General features: G+C 43.0%; 1 protein-coding gene across 8 annotated transcripts in view; it reads right to left on the reverse strand.

Moving 5' to 3' along the window:
- The window catches only part of ARID1B (AT-rich interaction domain 1B), a 413,166-nt gene extending 389,080 nt beyond the window's left edge, over positions 1 to 24,086 (reverse strand). For all 8 annotated transcript variants that reach the window (XM_060114324.1, XM_060114322.1, XM_060114319.1 and 5 more), the window contains exon 1: positions 22,296 to 24,086. In XM_060114324.1, the coding sequence (XP_059970307.1) occupies positions 22,296 to 24,086 (1,791 nt within the window). The remainder of the gene's footprint in view (positions 1 to 22,295) is intronic.
- Between the last annotated feature and the right edge of the window lie 2,776 nt (positions 24,087 to 26,862).

The following is a 26,862-nucleotide window of genomic DNA, read 5'->3' on the forward strand; positions in this document are numbered from 1 at the left end:
AAATAAAAAGGGCCAGATCTTTAATACACATTGGCAAAAAGTAACAACAGACACAGGAGAAATTTTACATGAATGCTCACTCAGGGCAGGATATGGAATTTGAAGCTTATAATGAGAGGAGATGAGAAGGGACAGGAAGAACTGGATCAAGAAAAGGAAAAGGAAAAAAAAGAAAAAGACAAAATGAAAGCAAGAAAGAGCACGCTGTGAAAGCAGGCGGAGAATTCACTTGATGTGGGAGGTGGACAGGTCATAAAGAAATGCAAAAACAAAAGCAAAGGTAAGTCTAGGTAAGACATATGACACAGAGGGATGAAGATGATGACAGATGACAGTATATATAGATAAACAGGTAGACAGACAGACAGACAGACGGCTAGTTAGCTCAAAGATGAAAGTCAATCAAAGGGAAGGCAAAATATTTTGGTTCCCTCTTAAAAAGGTAAGTTGCATCCACTACGATCTTTGAAGACCTACTACTCCTCTATATGTGAAAACCCACAGGAAATATACATGCATTTCTATGACATAAATTTATAAAGGTGGACTACATTCCATAAATAAAATGCTGGCCTTTACATCTTCACTGAAAGACTTTTAATAAATGGACAAAATCACACGCAAAAAAACTCAATCATCTCTGCATATTGGAATTAGCCTGATAAAAAGGAAACACCATGGCTTGGAAGCTGCGTAATCAATTGATAATACCCCTTACATATATGTACTACTACGGCAGTAAGTAAAATAGAGGATGAAAATAGTGGTCGTACTCAAATACATATCCATCGAAGTAACAAGCAGAGGGAAAGATGCCAAAGTACTATCAGCTGTGCCAGTGTGATAGAATTATACTTTTCACTGTTGTCCGTATTTGTAGTTATACTGGGTTGGCCAAAAACTTCATCCGGTTTCAAGTAAAAAATAAGAGACCTTTTTCATTTTCACCAAGAACTTTATTGAACAACGTATTCCTTAACCGAACGAACATTTTGGCCAACCCAATATCAAATACATACACACATACATAAATATACGTAAGACACATACTCATGAACATATATGTATACATATATTCATATACCCCTTTGCTTATAAGATGCTAAAAATACTTAAAAATATAAAAATAACTTACACTTAGCCACAGAAAAACAAGGCCAATACATGATCTTTCTGTTAATTTAATACTTCTCCCCTCACGCTTTGTATGAAACATCTGTTGTAGCCATTCTATGATCTGTGTTCAAAATTAAAAGCCCCGGGGCTTCCCTGGTGGCGCAGTGGTTGAGAGTCCGCCTGCCGATGCAGGGGACACGGGTTCGTGCCCCGATCCCGGAAGATCCCACATGCCGCGGAGCGGCTGGGCCCGCGAGCCATGGCCGCGGAGCCTGTGTGTCCGGAGCCTGTGCTCCGCAACGGGAGAGGCCACAGCAGTGAGAGGCCCGCATACAGCAAAAAAAAAAAAAAAAAAATTAAAAGCCCCAGTAGGCTAGGAGAGCTGTAACCTTCTATTTGCTATCTCTTAATAAATTCTAAGAACCTAAAGAGGAGCTTCAAAATGAAGAATGGAGTAGCCAAAAATATAAAGTGCCCCCTAGTAAACTAAACCTCTAGCCATTCCTTAAACTAACATTTGATATTCTAAAAGTAAAAAGTCCATGATTTAAACACTTCATTATCTTTCCGTTCAAGCATTATTATTCAAACAACTAAATCCTAAAATCCTAAATCCTAAAAAGGGTGTTATTCTGAGTACAGCAATGCACAACAAATGAATAGCGAAGTATATGGGCATAGAGAACCACTGACATACTTTACATATAATCCAGCTTTCAGAGACACTAAAAACTTATTTTTGCTTCATCTAATGATGATGTGAAGTAAAATGTTTGCAAACAGGAAGTGTATTTCTTCTAATCCATAGCCTATAGTACTTCTTAATTATTCCTCCTAGCAACACTAATCTAACACTCCCAGAAGGGCTGTGATTTTTCTGACACAGATATAGGTCCTTTAGTGAAGACAAGCTGCGAGAAATCGGGTAGGAGAAAAAGAGAAAGGTGCCGTTTACACATTTATCTGCCCAGCTCACACCTCCAGTGGAGCATCACCAGCCAGTTAAACACTCGGTACTGCGATAATTTTGTCTCCATCCTTTTGACAATTTGTTTCACGCCTCATTTGCTATGAAGAGTTAAAACATTTCAGTCAACCTTGAGAAAGCAATTTGATTTTTTTCCACAGCGAAATGCAAAACCTATTCCAACTACCAGGCCACTGGTTAAAGTTGAAACTGCGACACAGACAGAAATCAAGTACTTCCCTTCAAATGTTGCAGAAGAAAAAAACACTAACTAGTCTTACATTTATTTGTAGTGGATATAAAACAAAATCAAGTTAAAAAGCCTCCCGCATGCTTGGGTACAAACAGCAGCAACATCTTCTCTCCTATTAAAAACAGTGGATGGGGTTTCCCTGGTGGCACAGTGGTTGGGAGTCCGCCTGCCGATGCAGGGGACACGGGTTCGTGCCCCGGTCCGGGAAGATCCCACGTGCCGTGGAGCGGCTGGGCCCGTGAGCCATGGCCGCTGAGCCTGCACGTCCGGAGCCTGTGCTCCGCAGCGGGAGAGGCCACAACAGTGAGAGGTCCGCGTACCGCAAAAAAAAAACAAAACAGTGGATGACACAGCCACCCTCCCTGTGCCTATGGCCCTCAGAAAACCTGGTAGAAGCCTGGGCAGAACCCTCCAAAACAGAGAAAGAAATTCTTTCTTATAATATTGTTTCATCGGATTTTTCATTATTCCTTCTAATTTTGGATCATCACAATACATCTGTACTGTTGATGACAAAGAGTTTCAAAAATGATTATGCAGACCCTTTCCTATTTATAGCCATCCAAAATTCAAATAGCTCACGTTTTGTACTTACTAAGAGCAGTGCACAGTGGTCGTATGTTTACATTGTTTTAAAAATTACAAGATGCAACCAGTCTCTAGAGCAGCAGTGGCCAATAAAACTTTCTGCAATGTTCTATTCTGTGCTGTATTTGCTTTTAAGCACTTAACTTGTGACTAGTCCAACTGCAGAACTAAATTTTAAATTTTATTTAATTTTAACTAATTTTAATAGCGACATGTGGTTACTGGCTACCAAACTGGACAGAGCAGGTCTAGAGTGTACTTTTAATGCTAAAAAGGCTGTCTGCTGGAAAAAAGATCCTTCAGTCATGATATGTATCCTGATGCTGAGTTTCCTCTTTTGGAAGGGGGAATGGTAATGAAAGCTAAACCAAGTACAAAGATCCCCTTCACCTTCTCATCAAAAAAGAAATACACTTGAGTTCAAATCTGCTTCCTTACTGGTGGGGCAGAAGGGACATGGATAAGAAAAATGTCGCCACAGGGAAAGGAGGGAGTCCTGGTCTCAGACACCAAGGACACAACTCCTCCTGTCTTACCGGGTGGCTGGGACTCCTACCACTTACCGTGCGGCTTCTTAGAAGACTCTATTTTCTCTCTCTCTCTAACAAAATAATATCCGATCTATGGAAAGGAGGTATCTTTCTTCATCAACTTTTTCAATATCCTCATAGAATATCAAATGATGTGAATGCAAAAAGCAAGAAAAAAATTGCTACTATAATGACAGCTTCCAAAATATAAATTCAGGCCACTCACCTAAATCTACGCGTGCCGGTAACTGCTGAGCGCAAATACAGACAGCACAGTATCTGAGAAGGCAATGGAGACAGATGTACGGGTTCGCGCTCAGCCTCTGCCACTTCCTAGATACGTGCCTTAAGCTTATCTAGGTTGTGCCTTCGTTTACGCATTTGTAAAATGTATACAATAATACTACCAAATTCACAGATAATGCATATATGGTTCTTAGCACAGTGCTTGACACCTAGTAACTGTTCAACAAAGCATATGTTACTAATTATTCAATACTTAATATTTCAGTACAATGGAAAAACAAATGAGGTTCCCTTTGAGGCTTTAGGCGCCAGGCGGGACTCTGACCTATCATCTGTAATACTCAAAAGGGGATGTGTATGTGAGTTGTAACTTAAAGAACGGTGTCACAAGTATGTGGAAGAAAACATATACCTGTCTTACAGTAACAATTTTAGCATCAGAGAATAACTTACACACACAGAGCAAACTGTCTCAGCATTTTTAGTGGCCAATCCTGAATGCCAGCTCTCAAACGTAAGTCTTCAGAGGGAATAACGAGAAAACGTTGAACAACTTATACTCCTTCTGACCGCTGCCTTAGCCTAAGATGATTGCCAAAGCCACAGCTAATTTCCCAAATGCAATCACCTCTGTTTTAAGAGGTCTCTCCACACATCAAAGATGTCTCCATCATACCAGCTGACTCACTACTTCATGTTCACAGTCCAGCTTACCAAAGGTAGCAAAAGCACCCAAAATACACTGGCAGTTCAATATATCACAAAACTTATTTTCTGAAAATGTCTGTAAATAATCTTTATAAAAACTTGGCTCCTTCCCCTCAGCCTACAACTCTAATGAAATACCCTCCACACTTAACAAAGACCAGGGCAGCATGGGCTTCGCGTGAACTTGACTCAGGTTCAACTCCTGGGCCAACACTTGATGCCCTTGGTCAAAGTACTCGTGCCACTCTGATCCTATGTTTCCTTAGAATCTATAAAATGAGGATGGCAAAACCTGTCACATAGTCATGTTGCAAGGATTAAATCCGAGGCCTTGTGCAACATGTGTGGCCCTCAATAAGCAAACATTGAGTCTCGCCAGTGGGGATGCATCGGGCACTGGGGATACAAGGAAGAGGATGGCCCTCCTGTCCCCAGCAGAGCAGTGCCCGGTCCACTGGGAGAGGAGAAAGGTCAACTGACATTTTGGGAGCACCCAGCACAGCTCCTGGGCACAAAGAAGGCAGCACAGCAAATGAGACTTCTCTACCTCTCTTCCAGTGACTTTTTTTTCCAATTTTTAAACAAACAAAACAACCCCAGCCGTCTCCCAACCATCTCGAAGCCTCTTTCTCATTTCCTATTCACCCCTCAGCCTCCTGCTTGCCCCCTTCCTCACTGCTCTTCCAAAGGCCACCAATGACCAAATGACCCAGATGCCAGCTCCCACTCTTACCTAACCATTCCTCAGTGCTGACCACAGCTGTGCAGGTCTTTCTTCCAGAAACCTCTGTCCTCCGTGGCTTCTGTGGAGCTTGCCCCGCATTTTCCACCTCCTTTTACAACTCTTTGGCTGGCTCCTTTTCACTCCTTCAATGCTAATGCCCCTAAAAGTCCTTGCACCCCTCTCTTCACACACGTGCTCTCAAGGGCAATCTCATGAACCCCACTCTCAACTGACACCCCATGCTGCGAACCCACATTTATATTCCGGGCCCAGATCACCCTCCTCTACACCGGGCCCAGATCACCCTCCTCTACACCAGATCCCTATTTTCTATCTCCCTACAAGCATCTCCATTTAGCTGTTTGGAACACATCTCAAACCCAACATGTCCAAAACCACAGCCTGTTACTAAATATACAGGATGATTCAAAAGCAACTGAACACCTTCAAAAAGTTACCATCCCATGTGATTTCCCCCTGTGGAGTCACATCCAGAACTCTGGGTTTGCACCACCTCTTCCTCCCAGCTTGGAGGGAATGAAGACAGCACGGGGGCTGCCCTGGGCCATTTCAACCACTGACAGTGAAAATGCTGCGTTTGATCACTGCCCTGTGACACGAGGGGTGCGTGCCAAGCATTTGTAAGAGACTACAGAAGTAACCACGATGGCTCCTTTACAAACTGATTTTTATATATATTCGTATATAGCCTCATTCCTATGAAAATGTTCGATTCTTCTGCACTCCCCTGCGCTGCTGGTCTTCCTACCATAAAAGCTACCACCGCCCTGTAGACGCGTGGTTCCGCTATCTCTAGGATTAAATTTCACTGGAAGGTCGACCCTGTGAAAGCAGGGCCTGGGTTTTATTCATTGTTTTATCCCTAGCACCTAACACTACTGTCACACAGGAGGTGCTAAATAGATATCAGTACCTAGATAGACAGCAATAGCTATTGGCCGAATGAGTCAGGTATGCACATAAGGTAGCACAGTAGCTGGCGATCAACAGGTCTTCCACCTGCTCCAACGCTGGCTTCCCACTCTTCTTTCGCAGGGTCAATGTCCCCATATCACTGACTCGCTGTCTCTCCTGCAGACTGGTGTCCGAGGCTCTCAAAGACGCAAGGCATGTAAGGCTTGACCTGCTTCTCCCCCGATTCCCTCAGAAGGTCACAAGGGACCAGCCAGCACAGCTGGTTTCCTCCCTGTGCTTTGGCAGAACTTGTGGCATCTCACCTGTCTGCTTCCACGGGTGCCTCACTTCGAACCTGCTCCCCAGAGCTGCTCGACTAACTTCTCCACTTTGTACTTATAATATGGCCAAAAGGAAAGTTACCACGGGGAGCAAAGTAACTATCATCTAAGCCTGAAAAAGGAGGCAACGGCTTTATTCTTCTCTGACAGAGTTAAGCTCATGAGCATTTTGACAGGTATTTTCTTAGGGCTTTCTCAGCTGTTTCAGAACGTTAAGGCTGCACTGTTGAAAACCATAGCACTAGGTGAATGATACATTCCTGCAGAAATTCTCTGAAAGGACTGGCACAGGTAGACAGGTGTTAGCTTTCTAGGCAGGACATACCTTATATCATAACAAACAAGATTAAAATGTGGCTGCACCCATCCCTTCAGAAGTCTGAAGAACCAAACAAAATTAAAGGTCGGGTCTTAGAAAAAAGGATGTGCCTGTAACACATGGCAACAGGCCTAAACAACAGGCTACCAGTTTTGCTTTGTTTTTTTTTCCTTCTGTGGGTTCCTACAAATAGGCTGTTAATTCATTTGCTTGAGATGGATTAGGTACAGTCAGCATTAACTTCAAAAACTGTAAATCCATGATTACTCTAGTAGTGATATATTATTATAAAGAATAAAACGAAATCAAATATCATTAGAAAATAGGAAACAAGAGACAGGAAAGCCTTCATTTAATTCTAAGCTAAAAACAGCATTGTGGAGGTAGGTCATTTGTAAATATTCTCAGCCTCAAATTTAGGATTGAGCAGGAGGTGAGGAAAACACAAGCTCAAAACCCAGGAAATAGACATGAACAGAGCCAGTACTGTGAACTTTCCTAATGCTCAAACACTTCTGCAGCATTGGTTAAGTGGAATTTAACTTGCATCACTTGTCTAAAACAAGGTTATGAGCCAAACTGATTTCTTTTTCAAAGCTGTGAGATTTGGTTTGATTGACAAATTTTAAAAGAGAAAAATAGGTGGGGACATAAAAGGGAAATTTCCCAGTACTGTACCTTACCACTAGACATGATTAGCAAGAGAAAAGACTAAAAGGGTCTCAGGACCCATCCCAACATCCTTTGGCCTGGCCAGCCTAGAAGTTCCTCAGCTAAGTAGGCAGCAAATTAAAATGAGGAATCTGACTAGTTCCAGAGATGGAGTGCCCTTCATATCTTCCCAACACCACTGACAACTCCAAAAGTGCCATGTGGCAACAGCAAAAAAGGACATAATCGTGACTATAATGTCATGAAATGACCTCACCAAAGAATTAAGAGGATTTTTCTGCCTTACATTTGTTCTTTTAACTGTACATGAACACCCTGATTAAGATATGCTAATTTGGGGGTTTGTCCTACAATTTTTACCACCACAGGAGTTCACTCTGGGCACATAATGACGTTCACTTTTATTTTGCTGATTTTTCACTCTGAAATTCTCTCTTCCAGTTGCCCGTATCCTCCCTTCTCTCCAATCTTCTGGTCCCTGATTGTCACTTGTCCTCTCGTCTACATTCTTGGACTTACAGATTTCTGGACTCCTAACACCAAGTGACCTTGAGATGCTGTCCAGTACATTCATCTATTCTCTCATCCAAAAATATTTATGAAGCACATATTAGTAGACACTGTTCTACATGCTGGTCCGTCGCCTCCCCATCCCAGAAACTTCAGTTACAGCCACATGCAAATAATAACCCCAAACAGAAGAGAACCTGTGCTCCTCTTGAAACATCAACAGACTGCTTCACAGTCTCCCCTGACAACTCAAATCAGTGACCCAGATCATGGGACAGTTTCCCCCAACAGGCGGATGTAAATTAATGTTCAGTGACACTACCAGAAAAATCCAATAGCCAACTTCATGCCCTTAGAGCAGATTCTTTCCTCTCCTTTGTCTGGTATGACTATGGGGCTAAAATACACCAAAAGCTCAATTACAAGAATGTAATTCTACATGTCTTAATGGTTACACGAAGTCTATTTATTTAAACTTTACCTCTAGCTTGTCAACGACCTCTGTGGGTGGCAGAAAGGTGGGCATACAGGCCATTCCACAGCCTGAGCATCTGAATCCTGGGGGAGGGGCCTGGGGACCCTGCCCACCTCCCTGGGTGAATCTGACAGGCAACCAGGTTTGAGAACCACTCCTTTAGCGGAGAGGATGTAGGCTTGAGCATCAGACAGACCTGGGTATTGAAGAACTTTCTTAATTCTACCAGTTTACTTGTCTAGGAAATAGGGACACTTGTCTGGCAAGACTGCTGCGAGGACTGCAATTACTCCGTGCAGAGTGCCTGGCACACAGAGTCCGTGTTCAGTAAAAGGAGTGATCTTAGTAGCTCACTATTATTTAGGACTCTTCCAAAAATTTTTCTCTGAATCTGCATTCCTCTATTTGGGAGGCGGAGAATGGAAAGCAGTTTATTTGTAAGAGCTTCATGTGTTGCCACGCTACAGTCTTACACAGGTCACCCTTTAAAAAAAGGAAAAATCGGGCTTCCCTGGTGGCGCAGTGGTTGAGAGTCCGCCTGCCGATGCGGGGGACACGGGTTCGTGCCCCGGTCCGGGAAGATCCCACATGCCGCGGAGCGGCTGGGCCCGTGAGCCATGGCCGCTGAGCCTGCGCGTCCGGAGCCTGTGCTCCGCAACGGGAGAGGCCACAATGGTGAGGCCCGCGTGCCGCAAAAAAAAGGAAAAATCACTCAAGATTTGGCTGCTGACTCACTACCACCTTGCCATTTTCCTGCCTCGTCTGCACCCAGCTGGCCGCTCCCCAGGAAGGCCACTCGCACTTCTCCGCTCTGACCTCAGTCACGTGCCTGCCCTGCTCCTCCTCCAATGGCAGAATTACTCTGTCTTCGGGGGGCGGGCCATTCCTCCTCACCTCCACACTTGAATTACCGTAATTTTGCGGGTGCACCTGCTGCTCCATCTTCCCAACTTCACGTAAAGATGTCGGTCAGACATCAGTCCTGCCACCTATGGACCATCACTCCTAACGTCTGCTACGTTACCAGAAATCCAGGAAAGGCCCCATGTTCTGCATGATCATGACCAGGTACTTTTTCCAATTTTTCTGTTAATCCTCATATGGTAAAGAAACAAGTCGTCCTCAAGTTAAGGATAATTTTCCTTCCCTCTTAGTCTACTGTATCCATTAAGCATGTTCCCCACACAGACGTCCTCTTCTGCACCCCGCAGAGAGAGCTGGGCACCAACAAGGCCTCCCACAGAGCCCGTAACGGATGCTCTGACCCATAATATTTCACAAGCCCTAATGTACACAGGAAAGGCTGGGCTCTGAAAGCCACACAAAAGCGCTCATAAATTTCAGACTGCCCTCATCATCCCCTCCTTCTAAGAAACTGGCTGGAGTGCCACTTCCGTTGCAGGATTCTTATAAGAACTTCCCTTCTCAACACTCTATCACAGCAACCTAATCAAGTGTCACAACTATTACTTAGACTGAACTTTACTTTAATTTCAAGTATGTTGACTAACAGAGCAAAGGTAAACATTCTTTAAGTCTAGGTTTGTCTCATAAAAATCCCCAAATTCACTGTTCATTACTTTTATTAATCATTACAAAACTGAGTAAGGACTCTCACATGAGTAAAGCTATGTCCATGACTATCAATTCATTTCAAGATTCTGTAACGCAAAGACAAACACGCTGATTCCTCCAGACACGGGTGATACATTCATCTCCCCAACCCTTCAGTGACTTCTACTTTTGAAAGGCTCGTCTAAATTAAATGTATTTAAGCCCATGCTCGCCCACAATATTAAAATTATTTAATTCTCGAGTAGTATTAAGGAATAAACAAAAATTCAAGAAAGATTTCAAAAATTTAGGTTAGGAGAGAAAGAGTGGAGTCAAAACTAATTAGAAATGCCCATAATGACGCTTTCCTTTTTTAAAAGGACATTGTTCCGGAACTCCTACACTGATTTCTCTCTCCCTACCCCGTCGCCCCCGCCCCGTGTACCTATTGCTTCTCAGATCCTTCACATCAACACATTATCCACACCACAGACAGTTTCATCCCCAACAAGGAGGTAAGCTTGCCTGCCTCTCTGCGTTATCTGTCCACGTTCCATTTGAATCCAATTTCCTTGCATTACCTCTGCCCAGGTCAGGGATGAATGGCTGTCAAATTCCCAGTGGAATAAAAAGAAAAACCCTTTCTTCCTGAGGCAGCAAGTTTCAATTCACAGAGCACATGGCTAATCTACATATGTGAAGGTCACGGCACTTCAAAGAAGTTAAGAATGGAACAGCTCACGTAAGGGGTTGTCTTAAACATCTTGGCATGATGCCCAACAAGTAAGATTGTTGAAAAGCAATAGATAGCTTCTGGCAGCAGCAAGGGGAAAAATATTTTGATCATGTGATGCCATACACACTACCTAGTTTATTTCATGTGCGAAACTTTGAGAGTCCCTAAAAAATACCACAATATGCAAATCAAATTCAGATTTCAGCTCTATCAGTTTAGCCAGGCTAGCACATCTCCCTCTTCACAAAATGCGTTTATATGAAATTTCTAGATCCACCGAGAATAAAACTTCAACGTATTGACAACCAGTTGGCTCAAATATCTTAATAGCTGATTACAACTTTTTTGCATTAGTTTTTCAAAGAACCGTGAAACACCAAGAAAAGGTATTTACACTAAAAAAGCACATTCCTTCAAGTTATCTGAGTATAATTGTCTTAAATAAAATTCATCTTCTCCCTCCATTCTCCTCTCTCTCTTCACTGATAATATAGCAATATGGAAAATTACAGGAACTTAATGCACGGTAAAAGACAAAACACAAAATTGCTTTTCACATCCTATTTTCACTAATGAATGGTTGAATAAAAGTAAAGCACTCCTGCTTTAAAGTGCTCATACTTCTGACAGACATCTCAATGGAGGAGAAAGGATAGTCTTGCCACACATAATGGATACCAGGGGAGAAACCAAGCCGTTCATGAAGCACGCCTCTGTCTGCTGGTGGCATGGCATTTCCTGAGTTGTCTTTATCCAGACACATGAAGTGAAAGGGAGTTGGCACCAAGAGTGGGGGAAAAGGATGGGTTTCAAACCCAGCAACATCGTAACAAACATTACTACAATTTTAAAAACTTTCAGCAGTTAACAATAATAAACTGCTTGTTTAGTATACGGCAAAAATTAATTGGAAGCAAAAGATCCATTTCATCAACTTGCAAACTGTCTGCCTACCACCAATTTCCTTCAACTCAAATTTTAGATTGCTTATGAGGTCAGAGTTATTCAATCCGTATTTCTAATTAAATGGAACAGTAAGTAAAATAAAAATATCCCACAAACTGCCTATATTTATTTTAATTGCCAATATTCACTTAGCAATCTAAGAATATTCCTCTACGCTAAACAATGAACACCACGGTGTTTAACAATTTTCCAATATTCTCTGGATATCTTTTTATCTAATACCGTGTCCCTGTAGGTCACTACACCAAGGTCACTACACACCAAGGTCACTAAATGTTTGTTGATGGTGGTGAAATTAAATGTTCTAATTATCGATCTTCTGAATTTATTTTTCCTTACCAGTTAAAAAACATGACTGTTAAAAAAAGATTGGAAAACACAGGAGACATTTTAGAAATGTGATAAATTGCTCCATAACTTTTCCTAAACACCTGGCAAGATAAAGACATACCAGGCAATAACAACTGACACTGTCTGGATTCGAAATAAGCTTTGAATATTAACCTATTTGTTCTGAGAGGAAAGACTAATAGGCTGTTAAATTAACTTGTTAAATTAAACTAATACAGAATCACACCTAACTCATTTCAATTCCTTATCACACATCCCTTTCCTTGCCAGGTAGTATACCAGTACTTTATCAAATCTACTTCTCACAAGAATTCCATGAGTTAGGTATTCTTTCCCAGCCCTTTGAAATGAGGAAGCTACAAACCTCAGAGTGGGGAAGCGACTTGCCCAGGGTCACACAGGTAGTAAATGCCCAGCCTTCAGGTTCTCTAACCTGCACACCTTCAGCTCTTGCCTTTGCCCTTGCTTTAATCCCCAAGCCTCTTCACGTGGTCAACTTCTGCTCCTCAGCCAGGTCTTAGCTTATTCGACCTGCTGAACTACACAGTCTTCCTACTCCTACCCAACCCTGGTCTCTGTGAGGTGTCCCTCCTACATCTGAACTTGTCCCACCTAAACTGTTTACACTGTATCGTGCAGCCTACCTGTCCTTAGTCTCTGCACCGTCAATTAGTCAAAGGGCAGGACTTCTCATCAAGGGATCCATCATCCAACAAATGGCCAAGCACACAGTAGGCTCTCCACAAACATCTGCCCGATGCTCCAGGTCTCGCTACACTGACATAAATCTATAGTCCCAAAGCCCGGACATTTCGAAGGCTGTTCAATACAGTGAAGGTAAATGAACTGAATTTTAAATCCTTCATGATACTGATATTATAAAGTCATTTTTTAGGAGAAAAATCACTGTATGATACCCAAAATAAAATCCAAATTAAGATCACCTTCTCATCAATGTCACAGCACCTAAGAACAACCTTCAAGTACACTGACCTTCCACATAAATTAGTGAAATGTATAATAACACTCATCCGGAAATTTTCAGTTTAGATACCTTATCATCTACTCTTCAGATTGTTAGATGATGCACTTTGATGGATACAATCTTTCTGCAGAGAACTGCAGAAGAAATAATGTAGCCATTCGTTTTAGTTTCCACTTTGTAAAAACACCAGGAGTCTATGATAATTCAACAGGGAAAATTGTGGATCATATGTTATATTTACTCTTTGTATCTTAGCACCAAGTGGCGCTCAGTAAGTATTTGTTCATAAAAGAATTAAATTTTGTCCCTGATACTTTTAAAATCTTAGCATAAAAAAGAAAAACTGTTCTTCTCTACATATTTGAGACAAGCCCTTGGCATTCTCAGGTTTTACATTCCCTGTTTTGCCAGTTTGAGAGCAGACCTAAACTTCCATGATATATAGAGTAAATTATAATCTTGCTAAGGACCAAATCTGAACCATATATTCAGTGAAGTTGAAGCAGATACAGAAGCAAGTTACTTAACTAATGAGAGACCAAAGTCTACCACCCAGAAGCTCAAAGAAGCCTATTTTTTAAAGTTTTTAAACTTTGTTCCTTTGCAAAAAGTACTTCCCCTAAAAAGCCAGTCGTTTTTGCAGATCATGAAAGTGGAAAGGTCTAAGAGGCCGAAGAAAGGACTGACTCTTGGCCCGAGAACAGAACTTACTAATATATAGGATGGAATACTGAATGGGCCAGTGGCTTAGTTCCTATGGCATCAGTCCCCCATAGGCTCTATTGGTAAACCAAAACCAATTCATGTAACTGTTTATAAGAGTCCCAATCAGTACATAACTACATTTCTGAGGGAAATTACAGTGGAATTCACAAAATCTATACATCTGCACAGGTCTCAGTTGATAGTCTCTGAACATGTCTGGGATCTAGTGTAGTTTAATAAGATATTCAGTGGTGCATAACTGATTAGGCAGTATATTTTCTTTTAAATTCAAAGCTGCACAGAATTCTGCAGCTGGGAGGGACCAGGGGTCACTATCCGATGGAGGCAGGGACTTGTCCTCAACCACACCCTGAAGCGCAGCAGGGCCAGGCAGAGAACAAGAGCCCAGGCCCACTTCACTACACCAGTGGATAGACAGGTGGGGAAAGAAGAGGTGCCACGCAAGGATGCTACAGGATTTACAGAGATGACCTCAGTGACAACCCCGCCCAGCAGGCCACAGTACAGATAAGAAAGCTGAGCCCATGCCAGGTCTCAGAGAAAATGAGCACTGAAGCTTACAAATCAATCAAAAGGTCTGCCCAACTCCAAGCCCACAATCTTTCCCTTACATCAGGAAACCTGGCAATATATTCATATTCTCTCATAAATCCTCATAATCCCAGAAATAAACTAATATACAACAAGCATGTCAGCTCCCTTAGGAATGTGTCTGCTTCTTCAGAAAGATACTTACTCAGCAGTAGCAGTGTTTTACCATTTCCATTTCCAAGGTCAGTTATAATTCACTGGGTAAAGTAAACTTATTATTAAAAATACAAACAGGAAACAGATACGTTAAAGGATAGTAAAATGGGTTTATAGCTTGTATATATAAAGACATGGTCACTGAATCTTAAAATTTGCTTCTTACAATTTCAGAAATTATATGCCAAATTCTAGACAAATTCTAGAATTACCAAGCATTTCAAAATTAGACTATGAAGTATGGTGAGTGGTTTCATTTCGCAGATACTCATCACAAAAAGAAACAGGAGATACTAAGAATTCTGGAACATCCTCCACTAATCACCAATGCCTTGCTTTCTGAAAGGTTTATTTCAGGACCCAGAGCAGTAGCTGAATTTACTCCTCAGCCAGCATACATTATTTAAACAGTTACCAAAAATACCCTAGCAATCTAAGTATCTTCCTAAATCTGAGCAGACTGTTTTAACTTTTTTCCCAAGAGCCTGTATAATGTAGAAAACTGAGAAAAAGAAAAAGAACCACTCTACATAAATTTCCAAGAGATCATATTTTCCTTCTTGTAGTTATCCTTTTCTGTAGTAGATCTCTATTCTGCTCTGGCACCAAGCCAGCAATTGATTGGTAGCAATAGAAGAGTCATTAGCTCACCTCAACTATATCACAACAATCTACAATTATTTGTTTTGCCCAAATCTACTCCCCTACCCAAGAAGACTGCTGACCCACATGGTTGCTGTTTGCACTTTGTTTAAATGAGCCAGTTCTAAGTCAACGACCATGCCAAAAATACCAAGCCCAGACACCGGGAGAGCAGGCTTTGGCAGGATGTCTCTGGCCTGAACTGCACACAGGAGCAGCAATGATCCCCACACCCTGGCTATCATCTGGGTCTGGCACACGGCTGATTAAGAAAATGGGTGCTCAATAAATATTTGCCAATTGATAGTCTGGAGTAGATATTTACCTAACATACACCTCACAGCATACACAAATGCTAAACGTTTACACCTTAAGAAGTAATTGTTGCTTCCCGGCACAAGCTCTTAAATCACAGTTCATTTTCTCTGTGCCCTCTATGGAATCTGGCGTTAAATACATAACTGGTCATATAACGATGTGACTGCATATCAGCATCAATAGTAACTAAAATACGATCCCAGTATTTTACACACGAAAAGCCTGTTCACGAGAAGGACTAACCAGATTCCAAGAAGTATCCCTTTGCAGCTGCCCCGAAAATTTAATTAAGAGACCAATCATCTTAATTTAGGAATTTTTCCACCTGCAAAGAACTTTTGCAGTTTTGCAGAGGACTACAAATTAAAAACATGAGGGGGGAAGCATACATTTGGGGCACAGAACGCTATGAAAAAGGACAGAGCGTCACGTGGATTGGTTGTTTGCTCTGTGTTGGGAGGGTGAGATGCCCCAAAACTTAAAATACACTTCTTAAAAAAATTATCATTACAATTGATTTCCACTAATAGTAGAAAGATAAAACCAATAATTTTTAAAAGAGGCTAAAAATGCAAAAGATGAGAAATAAGGGGAAAATGATCATGCTAACAGTTCATTTCCATATCCTATTATTTAACAAAGTCCCAGACTTCTCTCAACAAAGTACCTCAAACCTTTAAACAGAAAGCCTTCAAAAAGCTGCTTTTCAGCTGTTAATGACATAACTGACAATGAAACAACTAACCTACACAATGTACATTTCCAAATTGACAAAACCTGGGAAGACGAACCTAAAGTTAGAATTGGAAGTAACGAACTAAAAACAAAACAAACCAAAAACACCATTAGTGTTCCTCTGAGGAAGGACTTACTCATAAACTATGAAGTGGCAAGATTAATGGTTATAAAAATAAGCTTATTTTACTTACATGTTAATAACTAACGATTTTAAATTCTGACATGAAGAAAGGGAAGAAAAACATTTTTTTTTTTTTAAATTTCAACTTGGGAGGATGAAAATGTCCTGGAAATGGATGGGGTGCGCAACAATACGAATGTACTTAACGCCACTGAGCTTTACACCTAAACTGGTAAATTTTATGTTATGTATATTTTGCCACAATCAAAAAAATACACATATATATAACTTTTTTAGCATCCCATACAGAAGAAAAAAAAAAACATGGCCTAGAATTTTCTCCTGGATTTCATCAAATATGGCTTCTCTTCCAGAGTCACCTAATAAGGAATGACTTCTCGTCTGATTCTCAAGTTTCATCTTTCATCAAGGCCCAAGGAGACACTGAGAAGTGCATCCTACAGAACGTAGTTAAAGAGGCCAAATCTAGTTCAATTCAAAAGCACTGTCTTGCTGTGACAGATGTACCCCAGATTCTGCTGCCATCTACCAAAAATAAGAGAGTCTATGGGTAAATCAGATATGCTTAAGATTTTAAGGTTTTCATCTCTTTCCTAGCAATAAATATCATTCAAGAAACAAATCAATTTCATCATTAGTTCACCTGTCAAACTCAGTAGCCTTCTAATATCCTTGGCATTGACCCATTCAGAAGTGGTTTTAAAAAAAACGGCTACTGGATCCTTCCTATTCAATTAACTAAATCTAAGGAAACAGTTTTCTTAGAATTACTCCAAGTTAAAGGCTTTGAAAATAGAACATATTTATTGAAAATTTACTGTGGAAACACATATTTTACTTTGATAAATTCACTCAGTCATTCAATTAACGTGAATTGTTAAAACTATTGTATACATATATCAACAATTCCATTCATTCCAATAGCATAAAGCAAAATAAGTGGACAATAAATGATACTTAGGTAATTATACCTGTCATTTTCTTTTCATCAGATTTCTAAGAGAAAAAGTCACTAACATATACCAAGATTTTAGATCAAAATTAATTCACTCAACCACTCAATTAAACCAAAAAGGGCCACTTAAGTCTTACATAAACAGCCTCCAAACTGGAAAAAGCAATACTGTGTAATAGTTCTACATCTACATAAATATACCCTTGGTGGATGAGCAGTTTTGCCTGGTAGTTTCCCCCAACACTACAGGGAACTAGGACCTGGGATTCCTCTGCCTCAAGCATGCATACACAGCAACTGTGCGACTCTCCTTTACATAGCCACGGAGAATCTGCACCGATATCCTGATAAAGAAAGGACACCTCTGAAAAAAGGCAGATGATCAAAATCTACCCAATTCCAACAAGGCCGAGGACGTGGATGTGATCCTTAAGTATAAAGAAGATTGTAAAATGTCATAAATTTTTGTAATATCCATTTTGAAAATCTAAATATTGCAAAAATATTCATGGAACTTGAGTTTTATTAATACTCATTTTGAGCCTCCATAAATCTGTTGTTTTAAGTAACACACAAGAGTTCTTTCAAACACAAATATAAGACTCAAATTTATACATCTACACACAGCCCAAAATGAAAGTGACACAAGTGAAATTCTAGTTCCTTTTCCTCAAATATGGATCAAAGCACACAGATCCATTAACTGAGCAGTGTCAGTCTCCTGTAGAGTAGGAAGAAAAACCTCTCAATTTAGGACACTAGGCAAAAAGCTAATATATTTTCCTATGCCAATACATCCAAAATTTACATTTCCAAGTCAGTTTTCAACATAAGTAGCAAAATTTCATAGAACCCCCAAAAACTTTAAACGAAACTACTTTCTTCCTAGGAGAGGATGGGGTTAAATAAATGAAATAATCATCTTTTTGATTTGCCTGTCACACTGGTATTTATCCTAGGGAAATAAGTAAGTTCCTATTACATCAGAAGTCATTGTTTTAGATAAACCCTCCTCCAAATTATAAAGTAATAAAGTCCATTAATAAGAAATAGAACTGAAAATTCAACCACATTCTGTTACACCTGTTTTCTTTAAAATGTGTCTATGTCTAATAAAACTACCAAGTGAGTTTTATATTAAGAGACTTCCTCTACATTGTCTTACATTTTTTAAATCGGTTCTCAAGCCAGAGTTAATACTATTTTTATACCAGAGTGAAGATGTTACTCTCTTAGTTTTAATGAAAGAAAACGATATTTAGAGGCTTGTTCATTACTACAAGTGTCTAAGTGTGATTTGGAATATTTCCATATCCACAACACAATTCTAATACTTCTGATACAACATGGCATGGGAAAAATGGAACAAGTATAAAAAGCTTTGCCAAAAATTCATTCCTAAATATAGATAAAAAACAAAACCATAGAAAAAAGAGGGAATAGGGTTTCTCATCATAGATGCAAGGTAAGAATATGTTGCTCCCTGGAATATACTTATCGATTTTGTGTTAATATAAATGTAAATTTAAGTGATAGCTGTCTTACAGAGTAGTTGCCATTAAAAAACAACAACAAATTGCCAAAAGTAAGTACACAGAAATCAAGATCGCCAATGAAAACAACTTTAAGCTATGCATAATTTCATTCCAAATAATACAGAAAATCAGACAACTATAGACATTTTTGTTATATTTTCTTTGTTTTTTAAATGGTAAACCTTTTCTATGAAACACAGTTGTCAATTCCACTTCTGACAATGGAGCAGCTGGCCAGCCATACCTAGGCAAAATATATCAATTTAGGCCACAAATATTTGTTTACAAGATTTAACATATCACATAGGGTAAGACTGCACTGAGCGGGGAAAGTGGGGAGTGCTACAATGTACCTTATACAAATTTTAAGGTAATCAGGAACCAGCCTGTAACTTCCTGCTTTGTAAGTCAGCTAATCACTTTTCTTTTAATGGTAGATAAAGCTTTTTTTAAAATTACATTGTATTACATTATATAAAACTAAAGTTAAAATAGCATTAATGAAATTCAGCACAAATGTGGACATCATAAAATCTTAGTTACCTGAGCAGACCTCAGTATTTCTTTTGAGATTGCTTTATCTGAATACTTTATCTCACAGAAACCCACTAACAAACTGTATCGTAAAATGCCTTATTTCACTTTTTAAAAAGACCCTCCCGTTACAATATACGCACGTTTTATTCTCAATTACAAAAACATTTGCCACCCAATGTAAACCATTCCTAAAATCAAAAATGAAACTAAATGTGTTAAAAGCCACAAGAAAATTTAATAGTATTTCATGACCTATAGTTATGTAGTAATTTAATATTCTGGACAAACGACTGTTCCTTAGGATAACTGTCACAACAAATATTAAATAATACCAGCCTTCCAAAAATAAAAAATATAAAAAAGAGACACATTCCACATGTTAAACGGTAAGGTACCTAAAAGAAATCTGTGAATCTAGGTCACATGCCCATCATTTTTCTTCCCCCTCAAAAATAAAAAAGCTATTCCCAAGGGTCATACTGAGGACATAATGGATTCACTCTCATTCCAAGAAAACAAAATACTTAAAATAATTGGTTCCATTACGAAAAAATACCATAAAGCAACACCGACCTACATCTGCCTCTATCATCCTGGTTTCTAGTTTACAGAGATGTGAATTCTAAACTGTCCCTTTAAAAGGAAGTTGACAAAGCAAATCTTTTTAAAATTACATGGGTTTATTTACACAAGGTTTTTCTATGTTTTTACCTGTACAAATCAAAAAATAAAAATTGAAATTCCAAGTTTTCTATGAAGAATAGGAAAACATATTATTATTGAAAGTAAAATTCCACTAACTAAAGATTAGAAAGGAGTGGACACCAACGTCCTCAGCCTGGGATTCACATGATTATCTGTTAAATTCAGTACTGCATTCACTCTGACAGGTCTCTCATCTAAGATATGGTTATTATTAAAATACACCTTCCTAAAATAAATGAGCTGAGTAAAAATATATATTACAACCGCCATTATTCCTTTCTAACATATTTTAATGCTATGCAAGTTTAAAAAATTGTAATGTCTATGAAAGAAAAATTATTTGGAAGAAACATACCCAGCACAACTTGCATGTAATATAGTTTCCCTAAAACATTGTGTGAGCAGTTCAAATAAGGTTCACATTACCTAAACCTAGCAAAATAATCAAGGGGGAAAAAAAAAGATTCCTGGGGCACTTGCTTCCAAAGCAGAAGCAAATGTAAAATGGTTTTTCAAATTTCGCAAGAACATCCATTTCTTCCCTTTTAACTAACTGTTGTCTGCAAAAATTATTATATAGTTTCCTCACTTCATGTTTTCTTAAACATAATGTCAATTCTAACTAAAACTCCTCATCCACCAACAGCTTAAAACAATCAGAATTGTTAAAACACAACTTACTAGAAATATAGATTTAATCTTGTTATAAAGCTAATTAAATGCTACTAAAAGATTGTTGGATATCAGAATCTTGACATTTTTAATGCTATAAATCTTAATTTTACATTAAACCACATGTGATGACATAATTCAAATTTTTTCCATGGTTTAATCCATAAAGGATACTTTTATAAAAGCTTTACAAATCCAAAAATTAGTAAAATTCTTGGTTTAATTATTTTTCAATTGCCATATCCTCACCCTACAATTGAAGTGAATGGCCATGCTGAGACTGTCAAGGAGCTGAATTTTGTAAATGCCCAATCCTGGACACCAGCATAATATTTTCATGTATTTAATCCTCTTATTAATAACTATGATGTATAATAATTTAAGCTTTAAATAATATTCAACCTTACATCTGCTTGCAATAGAGCTCAGTTATTATTTGTGGCAAGAATTTTTGTGACTGTACTGCTCAGCACTTCTATTTACATCAGCAGTGCTAAATGCCCAATGGTGAGAGGGGAGCCAATCAGATGGCAGATTAGATGTCAACTCAGAGGCAGCTGTCTGGAGACTATTACAGCCAGTTTACCTCCACAATTCAAATTCCAAACCTTGCAAAGGAGATCAAGTCAAGTCTTTAGGCTCAGCCTACGAGCAAGAAACAGCAAGAGTGCAGGACACTTCCTAACAACGCTGCAAGACTTGGGTGACAGGAAATTAAAAATCCAAATAAATTCGATCCAAAAAGATCAATTTGCACTGGTCTGCTACTTCCCTGGGTTCGCTGAATAAAATGTACGCCTAATCCACGATCAAAATAAGTTCAATTCAACCGGAATGTGTTCCTTTAACACAGCCTATCTGTTGAAGGTGACTCCTTTCAAGGAGCCTGCAAGCCAAATAATGGACTTCCCGGCTATTCTTAGGAATGGATCGATATATTTTTGGATTTTTTGAGCTCCACATCGTTGTAAATGTGGGTACTACTGCTGCTACTAAACGCTCAAACTCAAAGCCCGCATCGAATATCCCCGAATGGCTAGGCACAACTACGAAACACACACCAGGCTGCCACAAAGCTAACCTATTTTTTCTTCCTTCACCTTGTGAGCTAAGAGGCAACGCAGTGTGGCCGGAGGGAGGACAAAGTTCCTCATTCTTTTCCCAGTTCTCGCTCATTGTTGGCGCTAACCGAGACGAGGGGGTCAATATTCCTCCCCAGACCCTACTGGCCGGGAGCGCCTATTTTGTTGAAAGAGCTGCCAGAACGGTCCCCAGCGCCCACACGGCTTCCCCGCGGCGCGGGCCCCGACTCCCGCACGCGCGGCTCGGCGCCCGGGGCGGGGTGGCGAGGCGGGTGCCCGGCGACCGGCAATCGCGGCGCGCGTCCCGGGCCTCTGAGAGACCCCCTCCCCAGGCCCCGGCCCCCGCGCCGCGCAGTCCGACCCTGTGCGCCGCCCGGCCTCGGAGGGAGGCAGCCGCGAGTTAAAATGGCTTTGGGCGCCTCGCCCCCGCCTCCCCCGGCAGAAGACGCAGAAAAAGTACGCGGAAAGAAAGAAACTAGGGCTCGCGGCGCGCGGCGAGGCCGCCGCGGCGGAAGCAGGCCCGGCCGGCGCGGGGGTTACCTGGGATCTGCCCATGGTCGGGCCGGGGGTGCCGGGGCTCATCGCCGGGTGGCTCCTTTGTTGCGCGGCCGCCCAGGCCGGGCTGGCAGCGGCGTACTGGGCGCCCATGTCCTTGCCCAAGCCCATGCCCGCGGCCGCCTGCTGGCCGCCCGCCGCCGCCCCCGCTGCCGCCGCCTGGGACTGGGGCTGCGACGGCGGCGGCGGCGGCGGCGCGCTGGGGCTGCTGTAGTCCGGGTAGCTGCCGCCGTAGCTCCTCATCATGGGGCTGGGCGAGGTGAGCAGCTGGTTGAGGGTCGGGGTGGCCCCCGACGGGTGCTGGTTCTGCCCGGCGAAGCGCTGGAAGCCCCCCGCCGCCGCGCCGGCGGCCGCCTTGCTGAGGCTCGCGGCCCCGCCGCCCCCGGGGCCCATCATCATGCCGCCGCCCTGCTGCCGGGGGGAGCTCAGCACCCCGTACCCCGAGGACGAGCCCCCATAGCCGCCGCCGCCGCCGCCTCCTGCTGCTGCTGCCGCCGCCGCCGCGGCCGCCGCCGCCACAGCTCCCGCTCCTGCTCCTCCTCCTCCTCCTCCTCCTCCTCCGCTGCCTCCTCCTCCTCCTCCTCCGCCGCCGCCGCCGCCGCCGCCGCCGCCCGCGCTGGGCCGGCTGTAGCCCGGATAATGGTTGTACTGGCTGTTGGGGTACCCTTCGTGGGAGTTCTGCAGGGGGTCCATGCTGTTGGGGGCTCCGGCGGCAGCTGAGGCGGAGTGCATCATCCCCATCCCGGGGCTTTGTTGTCCGCCATGTTGATCAAAGCAAGGCCCAGCGCGGCCGCCGGGGCCGCCGCTAGCTGGGGCAGCGCTGCCATAGTAATTATTAAACTCCGAGACGGCCGCCGGGCCGCCGCCGCCACCGCCGCCGACGCCGCCGCCGACGCCGCCGACGCCCCCGGGCACGGCGACCGGCTGCTGCTGCTGCGCGCCCAGGGCGCCCAGGCCCGGCTGCTCGTAGCGGCCGCCCGCCGGCTCCCCCATCTTGGGCGGCGCGTCGTCCTCGTCGCCCGGCTTGCTCAGCAGAGGCTGGCCCGGGGGGTCGGCCTGGCTGCCCCCGGCACTGTCCTTGGCCCCTCCATGTTGCGGCTGCTCCATGTCGGGACCGGGCTGAGCCGTGCCACTGCCCGCGCCGCTGAGACTGTTGTTGGAAATGGGATGCTGCTGCCGCTGCTGCTGCTGCTGCTGAAACTGGCTTAGCTGCTGTTGTAGTGCGTGGTGGTGGCGGTGGAGGTGGTGGGCATGGTGGTGCAGGTGGTGGGCATGGTGGTGGTGGTGGTGCTGCTGGTGGGGCGGTGCGGCGGGGGCTTCGCCAACGGTTTTCAGTTTGTGGTTGGGGAGCAGCCCCGTCTCCATGGCCGAGCCCGGGCCCGCCGAGGAGGAAGAGGAGGACGCCGCCGCGGAGGAGGAGGAGGAGGACAGCGCGGCGGCGCTTCCACCCTCCTTGAGAGCCGCCTCGGAGCCGCCGCTCTTGGCGCTGTTAGCGCTGGCGGCGGCGGCGGTGGCCGCCGCGCTCGCGTTATGGGCCATGTTCAGTTCGTGACGGGGGTGCGGGGGGTGGTGGTGCACGTTATTCAGGCCGCTGCCGTCGCCGCCGCCCCCCGGCATGGGTCCCGGTGCCGCCACCGCCGCCGCCGCGCCGCGCGCCCCCGCCTCCAGGTCCCGGGCCCCGGGCGCCGGCCGCGGCCCGGGGGGCGCCCGCCGCTCGCCGCTGCCAGCCCGCGCCCGCGCCGCCGCCGCCGCCGCCGCTGCTGCCCGCGCGGCCATGATCGCCGCGGCGTGGCGAGGCCGGGCGGGGGGCGGGGGGCGGGGGGGGAGACAATAAAACCCACTTTTTAGTCAGCAGCCCCTCCTGTGCGCATCCACACGCCCCGACGGGAATCGAGCGAGCCCCCTCCCCCTCCACAGGCCCCGCCGGAGCCGAACCGGGAGTCACGCCTTACGGTCTGGGCCTGTTCTCGCTGTGTGATTTCATGGTGAAAGTTTTTAGTTCAGGTTTAAATGAAACTTTTCTCTTTTCCTCTCTAACCCGGATATGGGTAAATACACGACTGACTGAGCCTATCGGGCCCAGCATGGCATGAGAGGGAGCCGAGCGAGCCCGAGCAACTATTATCCACTTCTCTCTGATTACTCGCGCGCACTCGCAAAACGCGGACTGGACTCAGCCCGGGCCGCGGCGGCCGCCGCTGCCGCCGCCCGCCCGCCCGCCCGCCGGGCCCTGCGCCCGCCCGGGCGCACCCTCGCGGGCACCGGCGGCCCCGAACCGGGGGCTTGGGCGGCGCCGCAGGCGCCCGGAGCGCGGCGGCGGCGTGGGGCAACTGGAGCCTGCACTTTCCCCTCGTGCCTCCGTCTCCTTGCCAACCGGGCGTTCGCGTGTTTGTTTTCACGTCTAAAAGGCCCGATACAAAGGTGGAAAACGAGTCTGACGAGCAGACAAAAGAGGGAGAAGGGCTGAGGAACAAAGTTGTCCGCTGGCCCCAAAGGTTACGAGGAGCCGGCGGAGAAAGAAAATATTTGGGCAATCTGTGCAAAAGTACTGCCTCTCCCAAGAGTTATGTAATTTTTCAGAATGTTAGCCTCTCTCCCTTGATTTCGGGCCGTCAGCGTATTTCCCACAACTTCTTCAAACTGCAAAATTAGGAAAGCGTTTAAGTGAAGGTTAGCACATTCCAGGAGCGCTGTGCCCTGTAGACAGTAGGTACTCAATATATGCTTACTGTTGACTGCACCTGCCCAAAGATAACGTTGATATAACTTTTTTTAAGGCATCTTATGTGTGTACGTAGGCTTATCAATGAAAACACGAAGTAGTCTCAAAGGAGCATTTTTCCTGCAATGCACTTGTCTGTCTTCTCTCTGAAGGGAACGTCCTCAAATATGTAGAGGGGTGCCTTATGCTCCCAACAGCTTGCACGTGGAAATTTAACTATTGGCGGCATAATAGCTAAGGTTTATCTCTTGTCTTCATAAATCTGCATGACGCCTTTCCCCCTATTTCAGAGGATATGTGCACAATTAACTCTCTTGATATGGGTTCATTTCTAAGTGATGTGAAACAAAACTAAAAGAAATACATGTTATATTTAATAAGCATAAGATCAATAATGATATAAATCCGTCAAATCTAATCCTAGAGCAAAAACGTTTCACGCTTTGTTTTTTTTAAAAAAAAATACTATCCATTCTATCACTTTTTGATGCTTTAAATGTTTTTATTATTGTGAATTTGTCACCTGGTAACATCTTGAATATCTTCAAAAGCAGGACTTCTTAACCTGAACAATAGCTCAGTTGTACTAGTGTACTAGTGTGGACTCAGTTTTCATGGAGAGAAAGCACTTGAAACCAGAGCTTTCAAGAAGTCCTGCTAGCTGAAATGATATATATGATTTTGGTAGAATGTAGCTTTCTAAAATCATCTCATTCTTTAGCTTTCCATAAAGGCTATTTTAGTTTATTTCAACTGCAGTGGTTATTTTTGTTTGCTTGACGGAGTGTAAATATGTTACATGACTAAATAGAAAATGATAGATGTGAAAAACTGGTGACTGATTGGGGGAAGGGGAATCAGGTGCACACCCAAGGGTCATTATAGAGTGTAGAAAGCACAAATTTGCATTCAACAAATGCAAACAACTGGAAAACAGGAGTTATATCATCATGTGTAAGAGAGAATAACAGATCCGTAAGGTAAATTCATGCCAAATCACTCATCAGTTTTTGCCAAGAGAATACTACATCTTTGTTAGTGTGCCTCTTTGACACTTTGTCCTGGATCTTCTCCCTCTCTATATTCAAATACATACTAATTATATGATTATACCACATAAGTTGAATTTTTAAAGTTTTTCATATGCAAATATAAATATGTCTGTTTTGTGTATATGTGTTTATACATATATTCTAAAATCCATTACATATGTATGCTTTTAAACATTTATAGTCAAACTAAATATATACATATAATCATAAAAATGCATTTTTTCAAACTGATAAAATACATCAAAGTCAGTTTGTACAAGTGTAGCAGTATTTTGTGGCTTATTTTCACAACTAATCCTAAAAAGGGAAAATGAGTCACCAAGTTCACCTCTGGCCCTTTAAAAAAAAATTTTTTTCATATAGAAAAATCATGAAACTTAAAAAAAAATTAGGTATGTAGGTCGAAATCTCTTTTAGTTCCTTTTGCTTCAGCAAGTCAACTAGAAGATTGGAGCCAAGAAGCTATGAAATAGAGGCCCCCAGCACAATGAAATCAGTCTGCTATAAAAGGCGACACATGCCAGTTTCTCCTCCCCAATGGCAGATGCCACACCCTAAAGCAGACAGAAGGCACTGCAGTCTGTAAGAGAAGCACAACACACAAAGCCAGCAGGACTTGGTTTTGTCTCTTAAACCACAGAGAATGCTAAAATACCTTTTTAAAAGCTTCTTGCTGAAGATAAGTAGTGGGCTCCTATTTATTCAACTTAGGCTTCTCAAACACACCTTCTCGGGAAAACAAAATAAAAGCCTCTTAACAGTTTCATTTAAAAATCCA

The sequence above is a fragment of the Mesoplodon densirostris genome, chromosome 12, assembly GCF_025265405.1.
Source record: "Mesoplodon densirostris isolate mMesDen1 chromosome 12, mMesDen1 primary haplotype, whole genome shotgun sequence".
Lineage (NCBI taxonomy): Eukaryota > Metazoa > Chordata > Mammalia > Artiodactyla > Ziphiidae > Mesoplodon > Mesoplodon densirostris.